Raw genomic sequence first — 26,726 nt, forward strand, 5'->3', positions numbered from 1 at the left:
TGGAGCGGGGGAGCAGGTAGATGGACTTCAGTGCTGGACTCAGCTGCCGGAGGAGACAGAGGTAACGCGCTGCTCCTGCACGAGCTCATGGAGTTATATTGCGTTTATTACTATATAAAGCGTTAGTTTGTCTCTATTAGAGACTTTAAATGAGTGTTGTTTACTAATGCGGTATTACATGTTTATTTGTTTGTTTATTTCACACAGATAAAGGGTAATCCTCTGATACATTGCTGTTACACTAACATTAGACTTTAGCTTGTTTTTAGGTTTTCAGGTCAGTTTTGGGAGAAACATGAGATCAAAATGTCTAGTCTAATCGACAATGCGAGAAATTCTTTAAAGTAGTACATAGATAATTGTTTACTATTTTAAAAAGTTTTAAAAGCTATAAAAGTATTTCTAATTATTATTTTTATTTTATTATTACTATTGCTATTATTTTTACTATTATTACTGTACTGTTTTATTATGGCTACTATTATTATTATTATTATTATTGTTGTTGTTGTTATTATTAAGATGTGAAAAGAGTGAAGAAAAAGAGTGTTCTCTACTGTAGTTTTAATTTTTGTTGTAGTTCGCTTGTGTTTTTTTTTTTATCTCATATCTATAAATGTAGATGCAGGTTGTGTAGCTTCATTGCTTTTGGGTGCGTTTCTCATATTTCTGACTTTACTCCCCAACCGGTGTGTTCTCTAGACTGTACAAACGCAGTGTGTGAGTCTTTTGTAAGTAAATGATATGAATATATCATTAGATGATAGGAAATGTTAATAAGATGGTATATATTTATATAAGACAAACTTTTCATGATTCACAGACAAAGTACCCCGGACACATCTCGACTGGCTACAAACTGTCAAGTCTTGTCGAGAACTCTTATGATCTCTCTCGAACACCTACAATTTGTCAAGGCTTGGTGCGGTATATTATATATACAGTATATATATATATACATAATATAATATAACTGATTTTTTATTTGGATCTATCGGCACTTTTCAGGGTGACGCAGTAAAGCATTTGTTCCCATTTCTTTAATTGAATCTACAAAATGTAATTTAAGGTAATATAAAGAAATGAAGGGGGTCAAAATTTTTTCACAGTACTGTAGACAAATATTCAAAAAGTTGAATTAAGCCGTCTTTTTATTTCTGCTCTTGTTCATGGTCACATATAGAGATGGGATGCACCAGGGAGCACTTGATGCGATATTATCGCGATAGCTACTTTGCGTGGCGATTTGATCCGTATTGCGATTCTTTAAGTGTCATGATTTTATAAATATCCCCATTTTGATGTTAATGTTTTTTTCATGTTTTTTATGTTTATTTTGTTACAATTGTAAACAAACTTATTAAAATAATTTTCACATGCTGCTTTGCTGTTTGCTAATGTGTGAATCGTTGAAAGAGCACCACCTGGAGGATCATAGAGGAACTGCAACACTTAACATGCGCTTCCTGTTAATTCACCAAAGTTGTTTTTGTGTTTGTGTGTGGGTGTGACATTAGGTGCCGAGATGTATCCAGAGTCGGAGAAACTCACTGGTCTGATCGCAGCTACGTTCACTCCGCTCACTCCACAGGGGTACGTCCTGGCAGACAATTTAGTTCAGTTCTTTTGCAATTAAGGATAAAAAAATATTTATAAAGAGAACTCATCTGTGCATTTATCTCTGGATAATCATATTATTAACCCCCAAAAAAACGGTTTAGCAAAAAGTACTGAAACACTACGCATCATGCGTTTGTCCTGTGGTCTACCATTTAACCTCAGTCATGAATAATTGTTTCCTTTCAAGTCACGATGTCATTAAAATGCCCGATGTGTGTGAAAGAAGCAGAATCAGGAACCTGAGGTACGAGGTGACGTGTTTTCTCTTCTGCTTTCCCGCGCAGTGAGCTGAACCTGGCGGTGATCGGACCCTACGTGGACCACCTGCTGGAGAAACAGGGCGTGCGCAGTGTGTTCGGTGAGTCTCGGGAAAAAATCCTGCGTAAAAAAAAAGAGGTGAAGTGTTCACTCTTTTTTGAGGTGTGTGTGTGTGTTTGGCGTAGTGAATGGGACAACGGGTGAAGGCTGCTCTCTGAGCTTGGAGGAACGCAAGAAGCTGGCGGAGGAGTGGTGCCGCCAGGGCAAAGGGAAGTACGTAGACGAAAAAAAAGACATCGAAAAAAAAACATGGATGCAAAGCAGACTGGAATGAAAAAACAAGTGTTTTGGGGTATTGTTTATTTATTTGTTTGTTTGTTTGCTTTTAGACTAGACAAGATCATCGTTCATGTCGGCTGCTTGAGCATTAAAGACTCGCAGGAACTGGTGAGCGTGTGTTTCTTTTTTGTTCCCTATTTCCAGAAATGTGTCTCACACACACACACACACACACACACACACATCAGCTGTTCCAGTTCTCATCCTGTGGAAAGATCAGAATAGTGTTTCTGCTTGTTATGAAATACGGAATGTCATCCCTTGTGGTTTCCTGTGTCTTGTTCAGGCTCGTCACGCCGCGTCAGTGGGAGCCCACGCCATCGCCGTCATGTCACCGTCCTTCTTCAAACCCAGCAGTGCAGGTCTGAGCTTTGCTTTCTCAATTGAGTGATTTCCGAGATTCCTTTTTTTTCTTTTCGGAAAAACATAGATGTAGCGTGATAGAGGTTTGGCTCTGGAATTAACGTCACAGGGAGGTTAATGAAACGTTTAATAAAATGTAGTTAAAACAAGAAGGCACGTCTCCAGCTGTGGCACGTTACCTTTACGTTTATTTACATTTAGAGTTTGGGAATGGTTGCATTTTCACAAGTGGAATTTTTTCAACCCATTCTCTTCTTGATGATCTGCACTAGAAGAAGTTGAACACAAACACACTCGACACTCGTTTAGTTGCAGAACGAAGCCTTCGATCTCGTCTCGCGTGACAGATGTCAGCTTTTGCACCACTTTTTCTCACTTTTGATAACAGCCTGTTTTGTCCCTGATGATAAATCGTGGACTCTGCTGACCACAGAAGAAAACTCGCTGACGTTTCTGCTCTGCTTTCTCCGTTACGCAATAAAGGTTCAGCATCACGCATCAGCATTTCTAGATAACAGAAATAACAGTTTTGCGAAATCCTCCTGAGCCGGTGTATCGCTCACAGTAGCATGAGCGCACGATCACGTCTGAGATTTCTTCAGCTCGGCTGGGAGTTATCGCCGCGCCCCTCACACTGTCCTGACCTCTGTTATTCTGCGCAATCAAAAGTCCCAGTTAGACTTGAACACCCCTTGTGTGTGAGAGATTTTAGAAATCACCCTATAGAGTCAAAGCTGTTGTTTTTGGATTGAAGGTAGCGCTGAGTCAAGATGGTCGTCTCAAGTCACAGTTTTAACCGAGTTGTGGGAAAAAAAAAACGTAACAATGCCAACTATAAGCAACTAGGGCTAATAAGGTGTTTTTTTGTTTTAATAGTGTTTATTAGTTACCATCGTCTCATTGTCATGTGATGTTGTGGGGGAGGGGGGGGGGGCTGTGTGGTAGGTTCAGAGCAGAGGGTTTTGATTTCTCAGCTAAACCCTGTTGGTTTTCGTTCGTCATGCTCATTGAGAATTTCCTGAACTTCTAATAAAACTGCTGTTGGTTTCCGCAGAGGCGTTACAGATGTTTCTAAAGGAAGTGGCTTCAGCGGCTCCACAGCTTCCTCTCTACTATTATCACTTACCCAGTCTGACCGGAGTGAACCGTACGTCTCTCTCTTTCTCTCTCTCTCCTACACACACACACACACACACACACATTTAAATTAAACCTTTAATTAACCTTCTCCTTCCCTCCCTTCTTTCCGTGTATCTTCTCTCTTATTTACGTCTCCTTCACCGCTCGTCTCTTTTCTCTCCTCGTAGTGAACGTGAGGGAGGTCCTGGAGGGCATTGAGAAGAAGATTCCCTCGTTCCGAGGGCTGAAGTTCAGCGGACTGGATCTAAGAGATCTGGCACAATGCATCAGTTACTGCCGTCCTCGCGGCTGGTCCGTCCTGTACGGAGTGGACGAGGTTGGGCTTCTTTGTGCATCTTTGCAACAATACGTTTACAGAAATTTTATAATTTTAAAATGCAAAATTATGTGTTTTTTTTTAATATTGTTTTGTGTTTTTTGTTAGCAACTGCTAGGAGGCTTGACGATGGGGGTCGGCGGTGCCGTGGGGAGGTCTGAATATTTTTTATTTATTTGTACCTGCTTTAAAAATTACACTGGGGTCAGTAAACTAAAACTGATCTGCTGATGAATTCAAATTAAATTTTCTGATTGTTAGTTTCCTTTATGTTAAAGCAAATATGAACACGATGGCAGTAAAAACCTGCTGTAACATAATCTATATTAACTCCTCTAGTTGTTTCCTTTTGTCCACAGATTTCTTGGTGCCAATAATTTTGTTTTGACAAAATAAACTTTTTCCTACTTTTTTTTTTAGCAGGAATTGTTTTTATTGTTTGAATAAGCAGCATTTAAGTAAAAACATTGAATCTTGAACATACATGTTTTTATGCTCATTTTTATTAAGGGTGCCAATAGTTATTTAATAAGAATTAATGACAATTAATTCATAATTCTGGACTTTATAAACATTATTTTTCGATGTAGAAATCATGGCTGGGTGTTATGGCCAAAAATTTATTATGATCATTTTTTTATTAGTCTCCATCAATAATTATTGATCATTTTTGATGGTCTGTTACAAGGCTGTATTTCTTAATAAACAGCAAGAGAAAAAGTTAAAATTAAACAGCCGAACAAGTATGGAGAGATACTTATCCTAAATAAAAATAAATAAGGATCTCACCTTGAGTCACGTTAATTAAAGAAAATGAGTAAAATCAACTGGTATAGTGATGTAACATCAATAAGACACAATAAATGTTAGAAATATAAACTCTTTTTAAAAAATAATAAGCAAATTGTACAATTTGTTTGTTGTATTCCAGGTTTTGTTTTTATATTTTTGTTAATATATCGTATATTTTATTTTTTTAATAGATTTATTTTTAATATGTTCGGGTCAGGCGTCCACTGTCGTCTCTTTCCTTTTTTTTAACATGATATCATCATTAATGTACATAAATATGTTTTTTGACTATCACATTTTTTCCATTCCCCGTCCCTTTCCTCTGCAGTACGTACAATTACGTGGGTGACTTCATGAACAAGATGCTGAGTGCCTTCGAAAAAGGAGACCTCGCTCTCGCACAAAATCTCCAGGTGTGTCTCAGTCCATTTACACTCATCTGTAGTATATCCACAGTACAGGACGTCCCCGACTTACGAACATTCGAGTTACAAATTTTCCGAAGATACAAACGGACCACAGTTCTACAAATATTCGTAGATGCGAACAAATCGTGGAAGTGTAGCTCAGGTGTATTATACAAATAATAGACACTGCAGTGCAATATTTACAATTGTATATTACACATTCAGTGTGTAAGTGAAAGTATAAGATGTCTGTATACAGTATGCTTTACATTGTATATTCTTGTCAAAGGCATATAAGTCTGTAAGTCATAAGTTATGGCTCCTGGAACGGAACTCATTCGTAAGGACAACCTGCCTTGACTTCCACTCATTTCTTTATATTTTGCTTCCAAAAAGGAACACTTTCTTTTTGAGGAATAGTTCTCCAGGCTTCCTGACATATTTATTTTTTTCGTCTAACATATTATCAGTCCAGTCGCTGACCTGAGCCATTTCAGAGGAATGTTTTTTGTTTGTTAAGCCACACAGTGACCTATGCATCATTCAGATATAAAAAAAACCCATCGAACTTAAGTTCTGACCCAGTGAGACACAGGTGCAGATGGTAAGAGATGGTCAGGCGGTGATTAGTATACTGATGATGCTGAATGCTGAGTGGTTGGAACAGACGAGAGAGGAAATGAGGTCGCTGCTAAGGTGGTTACATAAACAAGCTAATTTTAAACTGGATCTTTAGGCACTTTACAGGCTGTCGCAGTAAAACCATTTGTTCCTATTTCTTTCATTTAATCTACATCCTTAATTTGATTTAAATTGAACACATGAGGGGGCTCAAGACTTATGTACCGGTAAATACTGTGACTCGTAATAATCACAGTCTGGGCAGTAACTGTAAAACGTCATTTGGTTATAACATCTTTGATTATGTTTCCTTTCTTTACTTAATCATTTTTTTTTTTACGTCTCTTATCAGTTTAAATTGCAGGATGTCATGACTTACGCAAACAGTCTAGGTAAGGCCGAAGATTATACGGTTTTAAAATGTAATACTAAACTTTTTTCACAGCTATGAATGAATGAAAAAGTGTTTATTTGTCTTCTGACTTTCCTCTAGGTTTCAACCTGTCCATGAATAAGGAGATGATGAGTTTGTGCTCCGGCTTGCCCATGGGTCCTCCGAGGCTGCCGCTGCTCCAGTGTCCCTCCGACCAAGCTCAGGATGTGGTCAATAAACTCCGACAGGACATGGGGGCGTGTCCTAAATAACACACACAAATCAGGCGCGCTGGGTACGCACGGGATGTCACGGTCCCGCACGTGAAGGCTAATGTCGGCACGAGCGCATTTATTCGCTTCCATACAAAACCTGTAACTTGATATTTTTATTATTTTACTGTATGAACACGGCGACAGGTTTCTTTCTCTTAAGGAATCTGTGGTGTGTAGAACACACAGTTCAATAGTACTGTACTAATTTGAAGGGACTGTTGATTAACCACGTACTGTACATTATACACATGTATACAAAGTAAATTCATATACAGCATATAACCATTTATTAAATATAGTAGCCTTTTCCTAAACTTTTATCAAAAATCAGAAAAAGTTCAATAGGCACACTTTTGTTAATTTTTTTAGGTTTTTTCATAAGATTTTTTCATAAACCTAAATATGTAGGGTTGTAGATTAAATTGTCTCAAATTTTATTATTTTGATATCCAGATCAAACTAAACTCTGATATTCAGTTGCCATGAAAAACTATCCGCCCATTTTTTTGCATATTTGTAACACTTTCCTTTTTTTTTTAGTTCTACTTTAGTGATTTCTTTGATTCAACAGGCCTGGCAGTAATCTTATTTTATTTATTTTTTTATCACAGTTTATTATTATTACAATTTAACAATGAGGGCAATTACCTTTTCACATAGGACTAGGTAGTTTTGGACAGCATTTTTTACCTTATTAAATTAAATAGTTATTTAAAAACTGCGTTTTGCATTTAATCAGGTTATCTTTGCGTAGTATAAAATTAAAAGAAGGGGAAAAATCAGTGCAGTGAAAAAGTATTTTTTCACCTTACTGTGTCCTTCTACATCAGGGTCTACGCAGGGCCTGTATGCCTACAGCACGTGAGCATTTATACTTTTTGCACAGGTGTGTCCGGGTACCTCTGCAATTACACTGCCAAACCACCAGTTGGTGTTTCTGCACCATGAAAAAAACAAGATAGATGATGTCAGAGATAATCATTATGATGTTTAAGTATAAATAGAGGTGTAGAATTTTTTGGCGAGGTGCACATCAGGCTACGCAGTAGAGGAATTGGCTACTTTAGATTTTAAGCTGGAGATACACTGCCTCCTAAATTATTCTGAAATGACTGGGAGTATACATCAACTCGTTGGCTACCGCAAGATTTCTTTTGAAGAAGAAACAAACATATGAATGTAAAACAGGCAACAGCAGTTTTAATTCATTGCTGAGCAAAAAAAAAAAGAAGAAACAATTGCGTCCTCTAGGTTGATTGGCAGGTTGAGTCTGTGCGCACTGTACGCTATGCAGCAGCTCTGAAAGACCAAACATGTTTGATATACAGTGGAACCTTGGATTATGAGCATAATTTATTCCGGAAGCGGGCTCATATTCCAAAACACTCGTAAACCAAAACGAATTTTCCTATAAGAAATAATAAAAACTCTAATTATTCGTTCCACTGCCCAAAATAAATACATAAAAATAATTTAACAAAATATAAAGTGAAAATAAAACAACCTGCACTTTACCTTTTAAAAAAAAGTAAAAATAAATCCGGACAGACAAGATTTTCTGTTTGTGCGCGCAGGCGCTTTGTATGTGTGTGTAGCTGTTTCAATCTAAAGTAAGCTCCTGTTTCCACCTTCTAGTCTTACACAGTTACCCTTCCTCCACTCTTTTTACACACCCGCACATACAACGATAACACTGTTTTATCAGAAAAATAAGCAAGAAATTTCTCTAATGACACTCGATTGAGCGACACACTAACGGAATCACTGCTGTAAAGTAAAAATAAAACCAATTAACCTGCACTTTATCTTTGAAAAAAATCGCGACAGAGCAGTGTTTCTGTGTAGAGCAGAGAGAAAGAGTGTGTGTGTTTGTCTGTGAAGGCAAAAGTAGGAGGGGTCTGTGTGCGTGTGTGTGTGTGTAGACACAAAGAGCAGGCTGAGCCTTGAGCAAAGAGAGAAAATGGATCTTTAACCTCTCTAATGAGACTTGCAAAATAGGACAGACTCAGCACCTGTGATGGGCAAAGTATGCAAATCCTGTACTTGGTCAAATATAACTAAAGTACAAGTAGAGGTTATACATTTATATTCATAGTTGAGTAAAAGTTTGAAGGTTCACAACTTTTAATTTGGTTAAGTATCAAAAGTACTCAGCTTGTATTAGCTCACAGTAAGCTTCTTCATAGAAAAAGATTCTCTCTCTTTCTTGCTCCGTCTTTGCTTTCCATCTAAGAACGTGCTATTTTCATCACTGTCCAACCAGCTCACGTTCTGATTTTAAACATCTGCAATGATATTAAGCGCGTCACAAAGGAAACACTATTACAAATAACGGTCAGCAGGTGGCGACATTCCCACTTCAAATACTACTCACCATTTAATGCAACTGCGTGCAGAAAGGTAGTGAAGTACAAGTACAGATATTTCCTGTACAGTGTACTGGAGGAAAAGTAAAAATAAAAAAAATTGTCTAATAATCCTAGACAAAATCCTGTATGAAGTCATGTAGTGTTTTATTTTTTTAAACAGATTTTGGTTAATTGCTAGAAGAGATAAGGAGAAATAAAACATTATTTAATATGGCATAAAAGAGTATTAATCTCTAATTAATTGAAACATTCCTTCTGCTTATGTTTAAAGATTAAATGTGAAATTGAATAAAACAAATATGTTTTAAAGAAGCGCTGTGTTTAAACACAAAGGGTTACCCTTTTGAGAAATAACTTGGTGTCTTAACCCCTTAATACCAATTTTCCCAAAATTATTCTCCCAATTATGGAGAGCACCTACTCTCAGTGTGATGTGTAGTTTGTTTCCGTCCTCAGACACATTTAAATATAAGAAGTTTTACTGTCGTACTTCCGATGCTGTGTGAAATCCATGGCAGGTAGGAATTTCAAGTTGAGGGTGAGTTTTCTGTAACGTTTCCTGATTGGAGGCTGAGACCACTAGTCGAATGCAACGCCATTCTTACCATTTTTTTAAGTTCTTTTTTTCTTCTCCTACGTATTGTTAAAAAGTGACCTGACTTCACAGATTTTTTTAATATTCAAATACTTCACTTTAGGTTTGTTTTACTTTATAGCTGCTAAACCATAATCACATGATTGCTTCTAAAGTTTGGGGAACATCACCCATCACGAGCGGTTAAAAATAGTTTCTCTTGAACTTTAAATAGCAACAACAGCAACATAAATTAACCAGCTGAGAGTGATTTTTTTATTGCGAGGTAAATGAGTGTTATAACAAAGCGTGAAGTTTATTCCGAAATGGAATTATCACAATGATCATTTAGATCATTAGCATGATTTTATTTGGCTTAAAACACTCAGTCACTTACTTGTCGGCTATATCACTTAATCCTGTATTCAGGGTGGCGGGGCACACCCTGGACAGGGTGCCAATCCATAACAGGGCACACACACTTATTCACACACTACAGGCAATTTGGGATCGCTAATTAGCCTAATATGCATGTCTTTGGACTGTGGGAGGAAACCGGAGTACATGGAGGAAACCCACCAAGCACGGGGAGAACATGCAAACTCCATGCACACAGAGACAGGAATCGAACCTAAAAAAAAAAATTGTTTTTACTGCACAGTTAAACTTTCTCAGTACGAGTTTTGATCTTTTTTGCCATGAAAAAAATAAACTCGATAAACTGTAAATATATATATATATATATATATATATATATATATATAAATGAACGTATACATTTTTCAATCTCTCGCCCAGAGAAGTGATGATTTACAATGAACCTGTGTGTACTGTCTTCATGTAACTGTGTGTATTTAACGCATTAAAGTTTTAATTATTTTTATCAATTTATTCATTTATCATTTATAATGGAAAGCTTAAAAAAAAATCTTTGTAACACATTTATAGAAATTTCATTTTCAGTGTGATAAATTAAAATGCATTTTTTCATTATAAAATAAATGTATAAAAATAAATTTAAAAAATTGTCATATGTTTCTGCAGTAGTAGAAGTAATAATAATAATAATAATACCAAATAGGTTTAATTCATGTCTTGCAAAAGTATTCATATCCCTTGTACCATTCCACATTTTGCCATGTTATAACTTCAAACGTTAAAAAACATATTGTTGTATTAATTGGATTTTATGTTTTAGACCAACACAAAGTAAGCCAACATAATTGTAAATGATAAATGCTTTTACAAATAAAAGCCCCCTTTACTCTGATACCTCTAACTAAAATCCAGTGGAACCGATTGCCTTCAAAAGTCCTGCATAGAGTCCAGCTGTGTGTAATTTAATCTCAGAATCAATACAGCTGTTCTGTGAAGCCCTCAGAGGTTTGTTAAAGAACATTAGTGAACAAACATTATGAAGCACAAAGAACACACCAGACAGATCAGGGATAAAGTTGTGGAGAAGTTTAACATAGGGTTAGATTATAAAAAAAAAAAAAGTCCCAAGCTTTGAACATCTCACGAAGTACTGTTCAATCCATCTTTCAAAAATGGAAAGCGTACGACACAACTGCAAACCTACCAAGACATGGTAAACTGACAGGCGAGGAGAGCATTAATCAGAGAAATCGACAATTCTGGCCTTTGGTAGTGGAACGCTAACAACTGCATGGTGGCGGCAGCATCGCGTTGTGAGGATGCTTTTCTTCAGCATTTACATTTACATTTAGGCATGTCATACGCTTTTATCCAGAGTGACTTCCAGGACAATGACCCTAAAAATACAGCCAGAGGTACAATGTATTGGTTTAGATCAAAGCACATTCATGTGTTAAAACGGCTCAGTCAAAGTCCAGACCAAAATCCAACTCAGAATCTGTGACGAGTCTTGAAAATTGCTGTTCACTGCAATTTAATCTGACAGAGCTTGAGATGATTTACAAAGAAGAACAGGTGGAAATTTCACTCTCCAGATGTGCAAAGCAGGAAATACACCCCAAAAGACTGTAATTATGGTGAAAAGTGGTTCTACAACTTGACTCGGGGGGGTGCTGAATACAAATGCATGCAACACTTTTCAGATATTTATTTATAAAAAATAAAATAAAATTCCTTCCACTTCACAATAATGTGCCACTTTGCGTTAGTCTATCATATAAAATCCTAATAAAATTAATTTGGGTTTGTGGTTGTAAAGTATGAAGGGGTATAAATATTTTTGCAAGGCACTGTAAGTTTGCCACTGTTATTGATTTGATCACACTGCTTTATATATATATTTTTTGGCTGTCTTATTAAAATCTTAACCCCTAGCACTCAGCTGTAAGTCTGATGAACCTCTCATCTCAGTTATATAAACTCCGAGGCCCGTTCCAAAGGTCTTGAAAAATGTACTTGAACTGTAGTTTTCAAGAAACAATTTACATAAACATTGATATTAAAATGATTTTGAAATAGGAAACCCAAAATAAAAAGCTTTAATAATCCTGTAGATGTCATCACGTTGGACAAAAACATCTGACAAATAAACAACTTATACACTTTTTTTTTTTTTTTACCTTTATGCTATAAAACCTATAGTGTGTTGTATTTATGAATATGGACCAAAAATTAAACACGTTTATTTTAAGGTTACAAGATCAGCATAACCTTCAAATGTAGAATTAATTTAAGAAACGAACAAACTAAAATAAAATACATTTAAGTTAAATACTCATTATTTATTTACCAAAGCCACAGGGAGCCACAGCAGAAGGTTAAAAGAGCCACATGTGGCTCCGGAGCCGCGGGTTGCCGACCCCTGTTCTAGACGCTCATAATTAATTACATAATTAATCGTCTGACAACCTTCTTAAACACACTCTCTCTCTTACTATCTCTCTCTCTCTATCTCCTGCACTCTCAATTCCAAAAATATTAGCAGATTGAGAAATCCCTGTTTTTGAGAAACTTCCAAACACCATGCCAAGGCAAACTGTTTGTGATTTAGAGAGAGAGAGAGAGAGAAACAGGATCTGGAAAGAGTTTTAACCAATGAGTTGCAGAACCTCACATTTTTATTTGCATACCTGGATCAGTTTAAGAGTGAACCTCAGTGGACTTTGCTTTACAGTGTGTATCATCGTGTTGTATCTGCACCATGGTGTGGAGCGTTTTGTGGATTTCGGCTCGGGTGCTGGTGTTTACGAGCCTCCTGGTGCCAGGCTCAGGGCGCGTCTTGAATGAGGGAGAAAAATGTGGAGGCGGCATTAGGGACACGTGTGATTCTGGTCTTATCTGTCAGCCTATCGAGCGCCATCCCATTTTATTCTTCGCTGAAGGAGTGTGCTCCAGTAGGTGGTCACAAACACATTCAGAGGTTACGGACAGTCTGTTTATTTCTGTAATTAGTTTAACTGCTCCGTGCCGGGGTTCGATTTATGACCATGTTTTATTTCCAAAGCAGCGTTATGACTTGTGATGTGCGCATGTTCCTCATGTTTGGCTGCTCCATTTCTCAGGAGGTGTAGGTTGTAACTGTTCTGAGGTCGAGTGCCCACCATGGCGCCGCTTCTGTCACAGCCGCATCGTGACCGATCCGTGTGGGTGTTGTGAACACTGCCCCAAGCGGAAAGGCGAGGTGTGCGGTGGGCCAAGCTGGAGATATGGTAACTGTGATTCAGATTTGGTTTGCGCCGTCGTTGTGGGGCTCGAACCGGTTACACCTCCACAGTTAGGCGTGTGCAAAGGTAACGTATCCTCACTTATCACCATCCTGTACATATACACTCACACCACGTTTACTGCATCAAGTGCTTTCAAAAGCACAAAAAATAAAATAAAGTGATATATTTCATATTAATTTATAATTTTATCCCACTGCATTAATTCTGCTCAGTCACTGTTGCTATTCCTGTCACTCTTTCTCTCTTTATTTAACTCTCTCGTTCTCTTCTTTTCTCTTTCAGCGGTGCCAAAACATCTTAAAAAGATCTTCCCTGTTCATCTTTGTCCTGTTCAAAACGGTTGCAACGTGCATGTTGGAACTTGTGATTGTTATACAGACCAGGCCTGTGATGCATCATTTTCATATAGCACCTATGAAGCCTGCAATAAAGTTCTAATGGGTGAGACACACACACACACACACACACACATAGTTAAACACTCACATGTTCATGTAACACACTTAATTCCCAGTTAAGTTAAGGCCAAACGTTTGACTGTTACCGTTCATTCAGCTAAAGGTAAGAACTTGTTTTCCAACATGGCCGCTCATAGCATTAGCAATAAACTGATTAATACATCTTTACATTTTAATATCTTATGTCATTGTTTTTACATTTCCAAACTCCAACTTCCCACCTACAGGATAAGTCGAATGCCGCATGCGGCCAAGTTTATGAATCAATAAATTAAAAACAGAATTGGGCCACGGATAGAGACTTGTGGAATACCAAATTTTATTTCCATATACACAGAAAATAATCTGTGTAATTTAATATAATAATCGATAATCTTTGTTTTTTTAGGTCTAAAAAAAAAAACCTACAAAAATGTATCAATGACTAAATCATGTAGATTTGAAAAGTGAGATTTTTTATTACAAATAAATTCTTTAAAGACAATCTTTCCAACAAATTACAGTACATTCTGTTTCTTCTTATTATTAGTACATTTTTTTTCTTTTATGCAATCATATTATTGTTCTTGTTAAGCTTTAGCCATTATTAGTAGGGTAGGGACTGGTAGCCTCCCAACGCCCTCAGGTGGAATCATGCACTATTACTTTTCTGAGATTTTCCTAAAAAGTTTTTCTGAGCTTTTTATTTTATTTATGTAGAAGATGAATGAGGCTGATTTCACCCGAGCAAAAAACAAGACATATCATGATGAACAGCTGAATAAAATGAAATGGATAAAAAAAAAAGGTCCCGTTTATATTCGGCTTCACTCCCCAATTACCATGAATGTGGACCTGGAGTAGAGAAGGGGTGAATCAGGAGAAGAAGAAAAAAAACGTTTTGTTTCTAAACGTTTCCTGACTTCTAGATCGATAGATAGATATACTTTATATACACTAAATTCATGTGTTGCAGCAGCAGCAGGTTACACAAACAGTAGTAAGGGGGAAATGGAAAAGACTGTAATAGTAACTTACATAAATAAATTAATACAGTATCGCAGATTCTATATAGAAAAAAACAGGGTGCAAACTGGCCATTTAAAATAAGAAAGACAGTACTGTAGAGGTGAGTCATTGTACAGTGCAATGGCATTTATTTAAGCAATTGTACTTTTAATTATTATTTTCATGATATTTATTTATTTAACATTGTCACATTCAACACTCAAACAAGTCTGAACTCTAATAACTTCAACTAAGTAACTTCTGATCCTTTTTTGTTTTGTAATCTTTCTAAATGTATTAAATCCTAAACTTTTTCCCTGAAGCGGACTGGATGTATGACCCCGATGAAAGCAAACCTATCGAACCTGCACAACCCATGCCACCGTGTATGGAGTGGCGATGTATAGTTCAGGGCTGCGAGTGTGTGTGCAAGATGATGCCGTGTACTTACATAAAACAACTCTACGAGCCTGAATGCTGTAAAATACTGAGTGAGAATGCATTGTTTTACTAGAGACATTTTACTCTTAAGCTGCTTACTGATCCTGTGTTAATTAAAATCTCTCTCTCTCTCTCTCTCTCTCTCTCTCTTTTAGAGGAATCTGGGTGTAATAACACATCCTGTCCTGAGATTCCCCCTCCCTCTTGTCCAGCAGACTCCTTCATCACTCAGCCCCACTCTGAACCTGGGCAGTGTTGCCCTAATATCTCTGCTATGTGCACCTGCGACTTCCAGACCTGCCCTCCAAAACCTGATTACTGCCCCCTGGGGGAACTTCCTGAAGTTGTCAAGAAGGGCAACGGCCACCCGGGGACCTGCTGTGACCGTTATGAGTGTGTGAAACAAAATTTTAATTAGGATACACATCCACACACACACACACACACACACACACACACACCTCTTTGGTTTCAAACCTTTAACCTGTTTTTCCTGCTTATAATTATGTTGTATTAAATAGCTTTGCGTTTGCCTTAATAAAACCTATTTGGACAAAAATGATAGTTTACAAAGTTGTAACAACTGATTAGATAAATAAATTAGAAAAAAAATGGTTAATTTAGTCATGTAGACAAATGATTTATTACTGCATGTGTACTTTAACCTTTGTATCTATGCTTTACAGCATCAAATCATTTATTCCAAAATATAAATTCACTAAAAAAATGCATTGCCTCTGAAGTTTTATATTTTAAATATTTTTAAAATAATAGAAAGAATAAAGTCCAGTCAGTGTGTCACAGATTACATCCTGAGTATCTCGTTAAACTGAGCGCTTGATTTGATTCCGACACCTGTCTCTCCATTTTTTCCAACTTAAACACAAAACAAAGAAAACATAAGATTCCCCTAACTGATTATGTAGGGGGAAAAGTGACTCCAGAGAAGAATCAGGTGCCAGGTTCTGTTTTTAATGCATGATCTCCCATCCATGAAAAATTCACACAAACCACGCTGCAGGAAAACAGTATTCTCAGGGACAAACACCAGCCCTGCTCATGCACAAACACACATCAGGCGCCACAGAAAGTACAGTATAATTAACCGTGTGGAGTAAGGTGCTCTGGTCAGTTAAAACCAAAATTAAACATTCTTGCCTGAATACAAAACACTATGTGTGGTGGAACGCTAACAACTGCATGGTGGTGGCAGCATCGCGTTGTGAGGATGCTTTTCTTCAGCATTTACATTTACATTTAGGCATTTGTCCTACGCTTTTATCCAGAGTGACTTCCAGGACAACGACACTAAACATACAGCAAGAGGTACAATGTATTGGTTTAGATCAAAGCACATTCATGTGTTAAAACGGCTCAGTCAAAGTCCAGACCAAACTCTAACTGAGAATCTGTGATAAGACTTAAAATTGCTGTTCACAGACGCTCTTCATCCAATCTGACAGAGCTTGAGCTATTTTGCAAAGAAGAACAGGCAGAAATTTCACTCTTCAGATGTGCAAAGCAGGAAATACACCCCAAAAGACTGTAATTATGGTGAAAAGTGGTTCTACAAAGTATTGACTCGGGGGGGCTGAATACAAATGCATGCAACACTTTTCAGATATTTATTTGTAAAAAATAAAATAAAATTCTTTCACTTCACAATAATGTGCCACTTTGCGTTAGTCTATCATATAAAATCCTAATAAAATTAATTTGGGTCTGTGGTTGTAAAGTATGAAGGGGTGTAAATATTTTTGCAAGGCACTGTAATTTTTCCACTTTTATTGATTTAGTCACACTGCTTTATATATATATTTCCTGGCTGTCTTATTAAAATTAGAGTATCTTAACCCCTAGCACTCAGCTGTAAGTCTGATGAACCTCTCATCTCAGTTATATAAACTCCGAGGCCCGTTCCAAAGGTCTTGAAAAATGTACTTGTACTGTAGTTTCCAAGAAACCATTTACATAAACATTGATATTAAAATGATTTTGAAATAGGAAACCCAAAATAAAAAGCTTTAATAATCATGTCATCACGTTGGACAAAAACATCTGACAAATAAACAACTTATACACTTTTTTTTTTTTTTACCTTTATGCTATAAAACCTATAGTGTGTTGTATTTATGAATATGGACAAAGAATTAAACACGTTTTTATTTTAAGGTTACAAGATCAGCATAACCTTCAAATGTAGAATTAATTTAAGAAACAAACGAACTAAAATAAAAAAATACATTTAAATTAAATACTCATTATTTATTTTCCAAAGCCACAGGGAGCCACAGCAGAAGGTTAAAAGAGCCACATGTGGCTCCGGAGCCGCGGGTTGCCGACCCCTGTTCTAGACGCTCATAATTAATTGCTTAATTAATCATCTGACAACCTTCTTAAACACACTCTCTCTCTTACTATCTCTCTCTCTCTCTATCTCCTGCACTCTCAATTCCAAGAATATCAGCAAATTGAGAAATCTCTGTTTTTGAGAAACTTCTAAGGCAAACTGTTTCTGATTTGGAGAGCGAGAGAGAAAAACAGGATCTGGAAAGGTGGAGAGAGTTTTGACCAATGAGTTGCAGAACCTCACATTTTTATTTGCATACCTGGATCAGTTTAAGAGTGAACCTCAGTGGACTTTGCTTTACAGTGTGTATCATCTTGGTGTATCTGCACTATGGTGTGGAGCGTTTTGTGGATTTCGGCTCAGGTGCTGGTGTTTACGAGCCTCCTGGTGCCAGGCTCAGGGCGCGTCTTGAATGAGGGAGAAAAATGTGGAGGCGGCATTAGGGACACGTGTGATTCTGGTCTTATCTGTCAGCCTATCAAGCACCATCCCATTTTATTCTTCGCTGAAGGAGTGTGCTCCAGTAAGTGGTCACAAACACATTTAGAGGTTACGGACAGTCTGTTTACTTCTGCAATTAGTTTAACTGCTCCGTGTTGGGGTTCGATTTATGACCATGTTTTATTTCCACAGCAGCGTTATGACTAGTGATGTGTCGTTCATGAACCATTTGTTCTTTCTGAACGAATCTTTAACAAGAATAAGTCATTTTGGAGAGTGATTTGATCATTTTTTTGCTCGGCGTGCATGCGCAAAGCATCGCAAAACCTCCGTAGGTTATGTACAGGAAACAGAATTGAGCGATTCTTTCTCAGTGACTCTTCTACTCCGAGTTGTTCGTTCCTTTGTCACGTGACTCCCATAGACGCTATGCGGTGCAGAGATTCAAAAGAACGAACGACTCAGACTGGAAGATATGAGAGGTGAGCTACTCATTCTGTTTATTATAATATGTCCTTAGCTGCATTGTAATATTTTCATTACTGAAACTATAGCTAAAATTTGTGCATGTAGATGTATTGGGTGTCTTTGAATTTTATTTTTGATCAAAAGAACGAGATGAACCAAATGACTTAAAAAGAGAATCAATCATTTTGATGAATGATATTTAAAGAACCGAGTCACTAAAATGATTCAAACTTCCCATCACTAATTATGACTTGTGATGTGCGCATGTTCCTCATGTTTGGCTGCTCCATTTCTCAGGAGGTGTAAGTTGTAACTGTTCTGAGGTCGAATGCCCACCATGGCGCAGTTCCTGTTACAGCCGCATGGTGACTGATCCGTGTGGGTGTTGTGCACACTGCCCCAAGCGAAAAGGCGAGGTGTGCGGTGGGCCGAGCTGGAGATACGGTAACTGTGTTTCAAATTTGGTTTGCGCCGTCGTTGTGGGGCTCGAACCGGTCACACCTCCACAGTTAGGCGTGTGCAAAGGTAACGTATCCTCACTTATCACCATCCTGTACATATACACTCACACCACGTTTACTGCATCAAGTGCTTTTAAAAGCACAAAAAATAAAATAAAGTGTTATTTTTCCATATTAATTTATAATTTTATCCCACTGCATTAATTCTGCTCAGTCACTGTTGCTATTCCTGTCACTCTTTCTCTCTTTATTTAACTCTCTCGTTCTCTTCTTTTCTCTTTCAGCGGTGCCAAAACATCTTAAAAAGATCTTCCCTGTTCATCTTTGTCCTGTTAAATACGGTTGCAACGTGCATGTTGGAAATTGTGATTGTTATACAGACCAGGCCTGTGATGCATCATTCTCATATAGCACCTATGAAGCCTGCTATAAAGATTTAATGGGTGAGACACACACACACAGTTAAACACTCACATGTTCATGTAACACATTTAATTCCCAGTTAAGTTAAGGCGAAACGTTTGACTGGTACCGTACATTCAGCTTAAGGTAAGAACTTGTTTTCCAACATGGCCGCTCATAGCATTAGCAACAAACAGAGTATTACATCTTTACATTTTAATATCTTATGTCATTGTTTTTACATTTCCAAACTTCAACTTCCCACCTACAGGATAAGTCGAATGCAGCATGCAGCCAAGTTTATGAATCAATAAATAAACAATGGAATTGGGCCACGGAAAGAGACATGTGGAATACCAAATTTTATTTCCATATACACAGAAAATAATCTGTGTAATTTAATATAATAATCAATAATATTCATCTTTCAGGTCTAAAAAAGAAAAAAAACCTACAAAAACAAATCAATGACTAAATCATGTAGATTTAAAAAATGAGATTATTACAAATAAAATCTTTAAAGACAATCTTTCCAACAAATTACAGTACATTCTCTTTCTTTCATTATTGCTATAGTTATTATTATTATTATTATTATTATTATAAAGAAAATAGTTTTTTTTTTGCTTTTACATAATCATATTATTGTTCTTGTTAAGCTTTAGCCATTATTAGTAGGGTAGGGACTGGTAGACTCCCAACGCCCTCAGGTGGAATCATGCACTATTACTTTTCTGAGATTTTCCTAAAACGTTTTTCTGAGCTTTTTATTTTTTTTTACATACTGTAGAAGATGAATGAGGCTGATTTCGCCCAAGCAAAAAACAAGACATATCATGATAAACAGCTTTAAAAGAATTACATGGATGAAAAAACAAGGTCCCGTTCATATCCGGCTTGACTCCCCAATTACCATGAATGTGGACCTGGAGTGGAGAAGGGCTGAATCAGGAGAAAAAAAAACACTCAGTTTCTAAACGTTTCCTGACTTCTAGATCGATAGATAGATATACTTTATATACACTAAATTATTGTGTTGCAGCAGCAGCAGGTTACACAAACAGTAGTAGGGGGAAAGGGGAAGGACTGTAATTGTAAATAAAGTAACTGTAACTGTACTGTAAATAAATTAATACACTATTGCAGATTCTATTTAAAAAAAAAACAGGGTGCAAACTGGCCCTTTAAAATGAGAAAAAGAGATTGGTTGTGCAAATTGTCAGTGTATGTGCGTGTGCCTAAAGTGACAGTAAATAATGTGAGATGTTCAGTATATAAGTTGCTCTTGTCATCAGTTACATATAGTACTGTAGAGGTGAGTCGTTGTACAGTGCAATGGCATTTATTTAAGCAATTGTACTTTTAATTATTATTTTCATGACATTTACAGTATTTATTTAACATTGTCACATTTAACACTCCATACTGCCTCACACAAGTCTGAACTCTAATAACTTCAACTAAGTAACTTCTGATCCTTTTTTGTTTTGTAATCTTTCTAAATGTATTAAATCCTAAACTTTTTCCCTGAAGGGGACTGGATGTATGACCCCGATGAAAGCAAACCTATCGAACCAGCACGACCCGTGCCACCGTGTATGGAGTGGCGATGTATAGTTCAGGGCTGCGAGTGTGTGTGCAAGATGATGCCGTGTATTTACAGAAAACAACTCTACGAGCCTGAATGCTGTAGAATACTAAGTGAGAATGCATTGTTTTCCTAGAAACATTTTACTCTTAAGCTGCTTACTGATCCTGTGTTAATTAAAATCTCTCTCTCTCTCTCTCTCTCTCTCAGAGGAATCTGGGTGTCATAACACATCCTGTCCTGAGAGTCCCCCTCCCTCTTGTCCAGCAGACTCCTTCATCACTCAGCCCCACTCTGAACCTGGGCAGTGTTGCCCTAATATCTCTGCTATGTGCACCTGCGACTTCCAGACCTGCCCTCCGAAACCTGATTACTGCCCCCTGGGGGAACTTCCTGAAGTTGTCGAGAAGGGCAACGGCCACCCGGGGACCTGCTGTGACCGTTATGAGTGTGTGAAACAAAATTTTAATTAGGGTACACATCCACACACACACACACACACACACACACACACACACACACATCTCTTTGGTTTCAAACCTTTAATCTGTAGACAAATGATTTATTACTTCATGTGTACTCTAAATTTTGTATCTATGCTTTACAGCATTAGATAATTTATTCCAAAATATAAATTCAATAAAAAATTGTTTTGATTTGATCTGATCTGATCTGATTTGAGCGCTTGATTTGATTCCGACACCCGCCTCGGCATTTTTGCTCACTTAAACACTAAACAAAGAAAAAATAAGATTTCCCTAACTGATTCTGTAGGGAAAAAATGTGACTCCAGAAAAGAATCAGGTGTCAGGACTGAGGTTCTGTTTGTTAACTGGTGATTTATGATATCATAAAGACTGCATGACCTTCCATCCATGAAAAATTTATACAAACAAAAAAAAGTAAACAAAGAATAAAAGTATTCTCAGGGACAAACACCAGCCCTGCTCATGCACAAACACACAACATCAGGCGTCACATATAAAGGCTCGGTCCTATAAACACTGTACGTGTGCATGAGTTTATATTTTTTACTGATTTATTATTTATTGGAATATAAAAAAAATTAAAAACTGTGACATGAAAAGTGCAATTAAACCATCAAGACAAAGTGCAGTTTGAAAATTATCTTGGGATCATGATTAAAAAAAAACACATTACACTACAGTACTAGATAATGTTATAGTGTGTTATAATCTTAAAGTCCTAAATCCTTTTATTATTTATTCCAGATAGGCCCAAGCACTATGACATCATGGCCATCGCACTGATAATGCTGGTTTAATAGTGCTGATGTCATAATGCCCCTTGTTGTACTTTTGGTATCTTTCTTTTTTATCTCTGACTTAGAGAAGGACAGTATTTTGGTTAGCCCTGGATCTTCAGGGTCCAGGTTTGATTCTCGCTTCAGCTCTATATATGCAGAGTTTGCATGTTCTTCATGCTTGGTGGGTTTCCTCCGAGGACTTCGGGTTCACTCGCACAGTCCAAAAACATGCAGATTAGGTGTAAATGTATGTGTGAGTGTGTGTATGTGTGTGTGCCCTGTGATAGATTGGCACCCTGTCCAGTGTGTATCCCATGTCATGACTGGAGTCTCCTGGGATAGGCTCTAGGCCCCTCGAGATCCTGTATACAGGATAAAGTGATACTGTATGAGTGAGTGACTCAGAGCTTCTGCACAAAAAATTCCAAAGCAATCATATGTGTAAAAATGGAAAATAAAATCTCTTGAATCTTGCCCGACTGTAAGCTGGATGAATAAGTTATTTACTAAGATCCCTAATGTTAAGAGAGATTATCTTGACTTTACCTATTTGAGCTAACTAGCTCACCGCCAAGCTGGACAGTTAACTGTTTTCCTTCTGGATCACTCCCTTTACATGCTGCAGATTGCAAATAGGTACATTTCCACTATAATTTTTAATTGTGTATCCACAGCTATGGCTGCAAGCCACTGAAGCTAACTCACCTCAGACCAGGTTCTTAGAACCCTAGAAAGGGCCAGCTTAAGCCATAAACCCTGGGTTGCAAACTAGAACCACAAACTCTGGGTCGGCGAACTAGAGCCACAAACCCTGGGTTGGCAAACTAGACAACACAATCCCTGGGTCGCAAACTAGACCCATAATCCCTGAGTCGCAAACTAGAGCTACAAACCCTGTGTCAGCAAACTAGAGTCATGAACCCTCAGCTGCAAACTAGACTTACGAATCCTGGGTCGCAAACTAGAGCCATGAACCCTGGGTTGGCAAACTAGACAACACAATCGCTGGGTCTCAAATTAAAGCCACAAACTCTGGGTCAGCAAACTAGAGCCATGAACCCTCGGCCGCACACTAGACCCATGGACCCTGGGTCACAAACTAGAGCCACAAACCCTGTGTCACAAACTAGAGCCACGAATCCTCTGTCACAAACTAGAGCCATGAATCGTCTTTCGCAAACTAGACCCACTAACTCTTGGTTAGCAAACCTGTGTCTAGAGGAGACCAACGCATTGACTAACTTTTCTGCATCAGCAAAAGTGTTTTGCAATATTCCTGGGGTGGAAGTAAGACGTTTTACACAGATTTTTGACATGAGTCTCATACGTCAAATGAGAGTCCATTTTAACCCCAAGGTTTATAACGGATGTTGACAATGGGATATCCTGACCAGAAAAGGTAATACTGGTGATGTAACAGTAGATGTCCTAACCTGGTGTGGGGTGCCTACTAAAATAGTTTCCGTTTTAGAGCTGTTCAACTACAGGAAAATTTTGCTTTATCCATGACTTTATCTCCTCCAAACAGATGGTCAAATTGGATGATGGCAGAGTAGACGAGGAGGTTGAATTTATCCTGAGGTAGAGCTGAGTATCGTCAGCATAGCAATGAAATAAAATACCATGCTGGCTAATGATGCAGGCCAGGGAAAGCATAAACAATATAAACAAAATGGGACCGAGCACAGAGCCCTGAGGAACACCACAGGTGACCACGGATTTAGCCTCTCCCAGGGCAACAGGCTCCGTTCTTTCAGTAAGATAAGATGAGAACCAGTTGTAAACAGAGTCAGAGAGTCCAACAGTGTGACGTAATCTGAAGAATGAAGACTGAAGAAGAATGTTGTGATCAACAGGATCAAAGGCCGAAGACAAGTCCAACAGGATGAGATGCGATGAAAAACCAGCATCAGCCGACATCAGCAGGTCATTCGTGACTCTAAGCAGAGCTGTTTCCACGCTTTGGCAGGGGTGGAAACCAGACTGGAATTTCTCAAACAAATTATTTTGTTTTAGGTAAGACTGAAGCTGTGCAGCATTTACTTTTTCCAGCACTTTTAAAAAGAACAGGGGTTTAGAAATGGGCCTGTAGTTTGCAAGTACTTCTGGATCTAAGGTGGATTTTTAAAAAAGTGGTCTGATGACAGCAGATTTCAATGTAGTGGGAACATATCCAGTCTGGAGAGAGTGATTTATTATCCTGGTTATCAGGGGACTCATAGCACAAAGGTTGGATTTAATCAAAACTGTAGGAAAAAGGTCCAGAGCACAATTTGATGGTTTCATCTTTTTAACAATGACCTCAACCTCTTGCTGTGTAACTTTAGAGAAACAGCTGAAAAGCTGCAAATTCCCTGGCTGTGGGTCATCCATCAGAACAGGTAGTGCAGAGAAACTTGATAGAGATAAGCGGATGGTATCCACTTTTTTCCTGAAGAAAGTAATGATGTTATTGCATTTCTTTTCTGTAGCTTCCAGATGAGATTGAAATTGTGAGAAAAGGTGCTTTAAATTTTGTTAATGTTTTTGTTATTGATATAGAGCTATTGTTAATGATATTTGAATAAAACTGTGATCTTGCAGCTCTCAATGCTCTTGCATATGCCTTTTGATGTTCTCTGTAAACTTGCTTATGAACAGTGAGTCCTGAGGCCTGTACACGTCGCTCAAGAACACGCCCAGCTGTCTTCATCTTCCGCAGCTCACATGTATACCAGGGGGTTGAACGTGAGAAGCAGATAGTTCTATATCTGACAGGGGCATGGAAATCAAGGAGACTGCTGAGCGACTGGTTGTAGAAGTCAACTGACTCAGTGACTGAGGAACATTCAACAGAGGAGAGAGGCTGAAGATCTTTGCTCAGAGTATCTGGGTTGATCTTTTTTGAATTTCTGTAACATATTTGTCGTTTTGCTTTTGTTTGAGAACTAGGGAGTGACAGCTGCATCGAAACCCCCTTGTGGTCAAATAGCAGTTTGCAAAAGACTTACAGGCTTAATACAAGGTTTAAAAAACAACAACAGCAGCTTAACTTTAAATTCGAATATTGGATCACGCCACATCCTGTACTCACCGTCCCTTTGAGTCATGTTCATAGAAGTTAATGCATATTGCTGCTAACATTAACCTCTTAAAATTTGAAAACACCCTCCAAAGTAACCATAATGTTGTTGATGATATTGTCAATCAACTCCATGAGTCCCATCTTGTGGTTAAAATAGGTGCTACACTGAATTGTAGTTCATACTAGATCATGTTGACAATTGCGTCAAAAATTTCTCATCTTTATTACTTTTTCAGAAATGCAAACACACACATATATATTCCTTCCCAGATTCATTCCAATGCAGCTGCTTTATTTTCATCATGAACATTAACTTCTGTTAAACCTCTGTCCATTAAATCATTGCTCTATAATGATGCTTTGATGAGACAGAAACAATCACACATCACAATTAAAAAGATGACTGCAGTGACCAAATCTAGGTGATAAACGTAACTCATACAAGCAGCAAATTTGCTTCTTTTTTTTCAACATCCCCTCTTTCAAAATTACTGGATACTGAAACATCGTTCCACACCACTGAGGCTCACGTGAACCCTTTATTATAGAGTAGCAGCTCAGAACAATCATTTTCTCATCTCAGTCTATCGTTAGTCTTGCTTGAAGTTAGAAAGACAAAAAAAAGTTATAGAGAAACAACAAAATGTGATCTGTTGTTGGGTCTTCTATTGTCGTATAAAACCTACCGACTTTCACAAAACACTGACACTGGAGACTCCTTCCATAAATGTTAAATTATACGTCTCAAAAAAATCAATACTTCCAATACTCAAAAGAAGAACCTGAATCAGGACATGTATCAGGTTTAGAAAAATAAACAGTAGCTGACTTTTAGACGAAACATTACACCACTGAGAGAAAGAAAGAGAGAAAGAGAGAAAAGAGAATATATATATTTCTCTTTTTTAGCTCTGTTAGATCATACTTTGCATAGTAAGCTCGGTTTTAGTCATCATATTGCATCAGCACTTTGGTTTCCAGAACTTTGTGGATCTCAGCTTGGGTGCTGGTGTTTATGTGCCACCTGATGCCAGGCTCGGGGTATCTCTTGCTGTATAAAGGACAAAAACGTGTGGGCTTCTTCAAAGGCAGATGCAGGTCTGTTTTATCTATATAATAAACATCAGTGAACAGAAATTCATCTTTTTCATCTATCTATGTCACAAATACAATTCTGAAAGGACAAGCCTTTGGGGAGACTTGCCTTGGCTCATCAGCTTTGTTTCATTTTATTTTTCACAGTGACTTAGTATTCCTTACTACAAACCCGAGTCTGTTTCGTCACAAGATCCCTATTCTGTCTGGAAAGCATTTGACATTTAACTTCCTGTCACACTGAAAAAGAACAATGAAGCTTGTTGTTCCAAACCTGTGAAGGTTTTAGGGTTCCCAGAGGTGCACATCAGAGGTCCTGAGTTAGGGTTTGTTCTTGACTTAAAACTTATTGTCATTCCTGCTCGAGGACTGACTGATTATTATGTCATAGTGGCCTTGGCATGTGTATTGTGTGTTTACTTTGTGCCTTTACAGTTGCATGTGATATTTTGGGACTCCCATGGTTATAACTTTACCATGAAAAACATTATGCCCAGTATTGGTTCCAGTTGTGCCACCTGAGCTGTGGGTTTCAGGGTGGGGCCTCCATGGATCAGAAGATTGTTTGTCCATTTAAAGAAATGAAAGACAG

The 26,726-nt window shown here is 37.8% G+C and overlaps 3 protein-coding genes across 3 annotated transcripts; all 3 read left to right on the top strand.

Annotated features, from left to right (window-relative positions):
• On the top strand, positions 1–7,365 carry npl (N-acetylneuraminate pyruvate lyase (dihydrodipicolinate synthase)). The gene is made up of 12 exons (XM_053504291.1): positions 1–61; positions 1,518–1,593; positions 1,905–1,978; positions 2,064–2,151; positions 2,268–2,325; positions 2,504–2,579; positions 3,635–3,727; positions 3,888–4,036; positions 4,145–4,191; positions 5,157–5,241; positions 6,209–6,248; positions 6,350–7,365. Exons 2-12 carry the CDS (start codon positions 1,526–1,528, stop codon positions 6,499–6,501), a joined length of 930 nt encoding a protein of 309 aa, XP_053360266.1. The 5' UTR covers positions 1–61; positions 1,518–1,525; the 3' UTR covers positions 6,502–7,365.
• Positions 7,366–12,338: 4,973 nt separating this feature from the next.
• Positions 12,339–15,728, top strand: LOC128529813 (cysteine-rich motor neuron 1 protein-like). The gene is made up of 5 exons (XM_053503343.1): positions 12,339–12,779; positions 12,948–13,175; positions 13,395–13,553; positions 14,881–15,048; positions 15,154–15,728. The coding sequence occupies exons 1-5, from the start codon at positions 12,587–12,589 to the stop codon at positions 15,414–15,416; spliced, it is 1,011 nt and encodes a 336-aa protein (XP_053359318.1). The 5' UTR covers positions 12,339–12,586; the 3' UTR covers positions 15,417–15,728.
• A 1,843-nt stretch (positions 15,729–17,571) lies between these two features.
• On the top strand, positions 17,572–21,181 carry LOC128530058 (cysteine-rich motor neuron 1 protein-like). Its single transcript, XM_053503767.1, has 5 exons — positions 17,572–17,871; positions 18,555–18,782; positions 19,003–19,161; positions 20,654–20,821; positions 20,979–21,181. The coding sequence occupies exons 1-5, from the start codon at positions 17,679–17,681 to the stop codon at positions 21,179–21,181; spliced, it is 951 nt and encodes a 316-aa protein (XP_053359742.1). The 5' UTR covers positions 17,572–17,678.
• The last annotated feature ends 5,545 nt before the right edge of the window (positions 21,182–26,726 follow it).

The sequence above is a fragment of the Clarias gariepinus genome, chromosome 9, assembly GCF_024256425.1.
Source record: "Clarias gariepinus isolate MV-2021 ecotype Netherlands chromosome 9, CGAR_prim_01v2, whole genome shotgun sequence".
NCBI classification, from domain to species: Eukaryota; Metazoa; Chordata; class Actinopteri; order Siluriformes; family Clariidae; genus Clarias; species Clarias gariepinus.